General features: G+C 52.3%; 1 protein-coding gene across 6 annotated transcripts in view; it reads right to left on the reverse strand.

Moving 5' to 3' along the window:
• Positions 1-213: 213 nt before the first annotated feature.
• Positions 214-5,691, reverse strand: part of LOC117414719 (SRSF protein kinase 2-like) — a 96,560-nt gene continuing 91,082 nt past the window's right edge. For all 6 annotated transcript variants that reach the window (XM_059027788.1, XM_059027789.1, XM_059027784.1 and 3 more), the window contains one exon: positions 214-3,256. In XM_059027788.1, the coding sequence (XP_058883771.1) occupies positions 3,072-3,256 (185 nt within the window). In that variant the 3' untranslated portion in view covers positions 214-3,071. The remainder of the gene's footprint in view (positions 3,257-5,691) is intronic.

The raw sequence follows: 5,691 nt of genomic DNA on the forward strand, positions 1-5,691 counted from the left end.
AACGCAGCAGGGCTCGGGTGTGGGTTCTGGTGCAGTACTTTACTGTGCAGCCAGTTTGAGTCCAGCTGTCACGCGACTCCATGCGTCTCCTGGACTCCCCTTTCCTCACTGACAACAGACACATGACAGGCAGGTCCTGCACCTCCCCGCACACTGAATTTCAGAAGCCTGTCAACGAGCTCCCTTTAAGAACAAAGCTCCAGCCTGTCAGCGTTTGGTTTCAACTTCAATTTATTAAATCTGTCAATGAAAACCACAAAAGAAAGAGTCGCCGTCTCTGTGTGTGTCAGGATGAACGGACGGCATGGCTGAAAGAGTGACAGCAGGAGAGTCTGCTGTGAGATGTGTCATTCAGATTACTAGCATTCATATTATTACTATTATTAGTAGTATTATTGCAAATAGTTTAATTGATCACACACATTCCAGTGAACAGCACAGTTCATAGAGGGGGAGGGCAAAATCAACCCCCCAAACAGTGCATTAGACAAACAGGAGCACCTCAACACACACACATTACTGTCACAACACCAGAGATTTCATTTAGAAATAGTTCACCATCTAGGTTATTGCAAAAATAGGCAAATGGACAATTGGAATGAGGGAGAGTTTAGGGGGATTCAAAAGGGTAGGTGACAATCAGGAGCCACTCCCCCGCGCACTAGAGGGCGCTACGCTGCCAGCAGACACGCTCCAGGAATGCAGTTTAACATCATGAAAAAATAATATCTATATACAACACTACAAAGACCAGGGCACCGTGACTCCCCGACAGTTACAAAGACCAGGGCACCGTGAACCCCTGTCACAGGTACAGACCAGGGCACCGTGAACCCCTGACACAGGTACAGACCAGGGCACCGTGAACCCCTGACACAGGTACAGACCAGGGCACCCTTCTTGTAATGTTACTGGGGGGCATGGAATGCAATGTGTGTGTAACGGGGCAATGAGAAGACCACTGTGCCACAGATTGAGGACTCTTGAACACCCCTCACCCTTCAGCTTCACATCACGTACAAACTTGTACTTTTTTCAATATTATCTCTTTGTTAACTTTACAAGAAAGGAAAATAAAATACCATACAAAGGATTTTTTGTGTGACAAAATAGCAGCTCTACACTTACAGTGTTATTTGTCATCATACTCCATTTAGTCACTGTAGAACCATACCTCCGCTATAATACAAGATTGCCGGAGCCATTCATGATGGGGGACGGCCAGCACAGCTCTGGCTTGGAATGGTCTATGAAGAGCGGGCTCAGCTGCAGTACACCTCAGAACTACCAGAGGTCTCAATCTGGTAAAACTGCTTGCAGGCCACAGTTCTGGGTCAGGCTTGCAAAGAGTTATCACTGAGTGGCTCCGCTTATGCAAACACACACACCCAGGGACATGCAATCCGCAGACAAGCGAAACTCAACCTCCCCAGCACTGCATCCGCATGGCAGAGAGAGCAGCACTCAGCAGAGACAGAGCTGCTGAGTGCTGCTCGCTCTGCCACGCGGATGCAGTGCTGGGGAGGTTGAGTTTCGCTTGTCTGCGGATTGCATGTCCCTGGGTGTGTGTGAGGAAAGCACAAGATATAATGTTTAACAGGAAGACAGTCAGAGACCCATCCTGCTCCGACGGAGGGGCTGTGTGTGTGAGACACCCATCCTGCTCTGACGCAGGAGCTGAGTGGAGGGGCTGTGTGTGTGAGAGACCCGTCCTGCTCTGACTCAGGAGCTGTGTGTGTGAGAGAGACCCGTCCTGCTCCGACTCAGGAGCTGAGTGGAGGGCTGTGTGTGTGAGAGAGACCCGTCCTGCTCCGACTCAGGAGCTGAGTGGAGGGCTGTGTGTGTGAGAGAGACCTGTCCTGCTCCGACTTAGGAGCTGAGTGGAGGGCTGTGTGTGTGAGAGAGACCTGTCCTGCTCCGACTTAGGAGCTGAGTGGAGGGCTGTGTGTGTGAGAGACCTGTCCTGCTCCGACTCAGGAGCTGAGTGGAGGGCTGTGTGTGTGAGAGAGACCCGTCCTGCTCCGACTCAGGAGCTGAGTGGAGGGCTGTGTGTGTGAGAGAGACCTGTCCTGCTCCGACTTAGGAGCTGAGTGGAGGGCTGTGTGTGTGAGAGACCTGTCCTGCTCCGACTCAGGAGCTGTGTGTGTGAGAGAGACCCGTCCTGCTCCGACTCAGGAGCTGAGTGGAGGGCTGTGTGTGTGAGAGACCTGTCCTGCTCCGACTCAGGAGCTGTGTGTGTGAGAGAGACCCGTCCTGCTCCGACTCAGGAGCTGAGTGGAGGGCTGTGTGTGTGAGAGACCTGTCCTGCTCCGACTCAGGAGCTGTGTGTGTGAGAGAGACCCGTCCTGCTCCGACTCAGGAGCTGAGTGGAGGGCTGTGTGTGTGAGAGACAGCCTTGCCATCCCCCCTCTCCCCTTTAGCGTGTTGCTGTTTCCCTTTTATTCAAATGGAAAGTCAAATGGCATCACAGAATTGTGTGTATGCACTGCTTTGCTGCGATCAAGGTCAGAAACCTGTAACAGCCCCATTCAAATACAGGCAATATCAGGAACATGCAAACGCAGCTTATGATTGCTGGTCCTGTGGAAAAGCGTGCTCTCTGTGATCCACCCGCTGCCCCTGCAGCACCCAGCCCCTCCACCTCACTCTCTGCCACACTGCAGGATTTAATACATTATTAGCTAAAATATACAGAAATCGTTACAAAAAACTGCCAAAAACACTTGGAAAATTATTTTCTTTGTTAACTAGGTTCAGAAATCTGACACGCTGTTTTTTTGTTTTTTTAGCACACGCACACAACAACACAAGACACACAGAGACAGAGAGAAAACCAAGTGAGCCTGTTTAAAGTGTCAGAGAGGGGTGGGAGTGCTGCCCCCCTCACAACTCCCTTCCCCTCCAGCACGCCGTGCACAGAAACGAGAGACTGGAACGTCTGCATCATTGAGCATGGCTGTCCTGCTCCGCTCAGGAAGCGTGCGTGTGTGTGGGCGGGGGGGGGGGGAGGGCGGGGCACAGGGCGTGTCTCTCAGAAGCAGGGTCGGGCCCCTGCCTCAGGGGGACTGCTGCTAGGAGCTGAGCCAGGGGTGGGTGAGGCACTCCCCTGCCGACGCCCTCTTCTCCGGCACCAGCTCCAGCATGGGCTGCAGGAAGTCAGTGAAGTGGGCCGCCTGCTCGGCCGGCCAGCCGTACTTCTCCAGCAGCACGTCGAACAGGCTCCACGGCTTCAGCTTGGTGATGTGCCGCAGCTCCCCTGCTCAAGCAGAGAGACCGGTGTTAGAGAGAGAGAGAGAGAGAGAGAGAGAGAGACACAGACACGAGACAGAAAGAAAGATGCAGACAGACAGACACACACAGATATGACCGAGAGAAAGATGCAGACACAAAGACGAGAGAGAGAAAGATGCAGACAGACAGACAGAGAGACACACACAGATATGACCGAGAGAGAGAGACACACACACACACACACACACACACACACACACACACACACACAGAATGATAGAGTGAGAGAGAAAGAGCGAACAGCTCAGAAGAGAGTCCCCTCAGCCAGCTGGTCCTGAAGCTCACTGAGCTGAGCAACACTGACATCAGTCAGCTTCAGGACAGCACTGCAAAAACAATTCCAATTAGTGTAAACCAAATTATAAAACACCTGAAACACTCCTATCTGGACCATTGGGATGCAAACACTAAAACACAAAACAAACTACAGTGCTGTCAGACCCTACATAGAAATGACACCCTGGCAGAATACCTGGTAACTCTCAGAAACACAAAGCAGAGGCAGATCCTGACCAAATACCGGCTCAGTGACCACAACCTGACCACTGAAAAAGGCCGACACAGGCAAACCCTGCTGGGGGAAGACAAACACACAGCCATACTGGCTGCTGAAGACATGATGACCTATCATAGCCTGAGGGACAAACAGCGAACACTGTTTAATATAGAGGGATGGAGGGAGTTATTCAATATAGAGGAAGGAGGGATACTGTTTAATATTAAAATATATGTTTATATATTTTAGTTGTTTATGCCCGGGGCTTTGGCAACACAATTATTTTTTATTGTCATGCTAATAAAGCTGAATTGAATTGAATTGAATTGAATTGAGAGAGAGAGAGAGAGGGGTGTTCAGAGTGGTCTGCGATTGGGGGGTGTTCAGAGTGGTCTGCGATTGAGGGGTGTTCAGAGTGGTCTGCGATTGGGGGGTGTTCAGAGTGGTCTGCGATTGGGGGGTGTTCAGAGTGGTCTGCGATTGAGGGGTGTTCAGAGTGGTCTGCGATTGGGGGGTGTTCAGAGTGGTCTGCGATTGAGGGGTGTTCAGAGTGGTCTGCGATTGGGGGGTGTTCAGAGTGGTCTGCGATTGAGGGGTGTTCAGAGTGGTCTGCGATTGAGGGGTGTTCAGAGTGGTCTGCGATTGAGGGGTGTTCAGAGTGGTCTGCGATTGAGGGGTGTTCAGAGTGGTCTGCGATTGAGGGGTGTTCAGAGTGGTCTGCGATTGGGGGGTGTTCAGAGTGGTCTGCGATTGGGGGGTGTTCAGAGTGGTCTGCGATTGGGGGGTGTTCAGAGTGGTCTGCGATTGAGGGGTGTTCAGAGTGGTCTGTGACTGAGGGGTGTTCAGAGTGGTCTGCGATTGAGGGGTGTTCAGAGTGGTCTGCGATTGGGGGGTGTTCAGAGTGGTCTGCGATTGGGGGGTGTTCAGAGTGGTCTGCGATTGAGGGGTGTTCAGAGTGGTCTGCGATTGAGGGGTGTTCAGAGTGGTCTGCGATTGAGGGGTGTTCAGAGTGGTCTGCGATTGGGGGGTGTTCAGAGTGGTCTGCGATTGGGGGGTGTTCAGAGTGGTCTGCGATTGAGGGGTGTTCAGAGTGGTCTGCGATTGAGGGGTGTTCAAAGTGGTCTGCGATTGAGGGGTGTTCAGAGTGGTCTGCGATTGGGGGGTGTTCAGAGTGGTCTGCGATTGGGGGGTGTTCAGAGTGGTCTGCGATTGAGGGGTGTTCAGAGTGGTCTGTGACTGAGGGGTGTTCAGAGTGGTCTGCGATTGAGGGGTGTTCAGAGTGGTCTGCGATTGAGGGGTGTTCAGAGTGGTCTGCGATTGAGGGGTGTTCAGAGTGGTCTGTGACTGAGGGGTGTTCAGAGTGGTCTGTGATTGGGGGGTGTTCAGAGTGGTCTGCGATTGGGGGGGTGTTCAGAGTGGTCTGTGACTGAGGGGTGTTCAGAGTGGTCTGTGATCACGCACACCACTGTAGAGAGACAGCAGCTGGCCAAGCCGATCAGGCCTCCTCCTTGCAGTGAGGCACAGACTGGGAATAAGGGACTAATAATAACTGAACAATAGAGCAGAAGGGCACTGAGGGGCAAGGGGTGTTTTAGGCGTTTTGCAAACAAGGATGGCAATAAAGTGGAAAGAACTGTTCCTGCTTGTATCTCTGCTGGGCCGCTAGCGGAGCAAACAAACCAGAAACATGAAGTGATGCAGCTTCACTGGTAGGGCTGAAGCACAGGGAATACTGCACGGGTTCACAGACACTGAGCTGTTATGGGGAGACTAGAGGACCCGTGTAACAGATCGGAAGGAGCTGGTTACGCAGCAAAGGGAAGGTCAGGAGAGGAGACTGCTTCAGGTGCATTAACAGATCATCACCCAGACCACACCCGCCCTCCCCAGCACCGACACAGGAG

The sequence above is a fragment of the Acipenser ruthenus genome, chromosome 7 (assembly GCF_902713425.1).
Source record: "Acipenser ruthenus chromosome 7, fAciRut3.2 maternal haplotype, whole genome shotgun sequence".
Lineage (NCBI taxonomy): Eukaryota > Metazoa > Chordata > Actinopteri > Acipenseriformes > Acipenseridae > Acipenser > Acipenser ruthenus.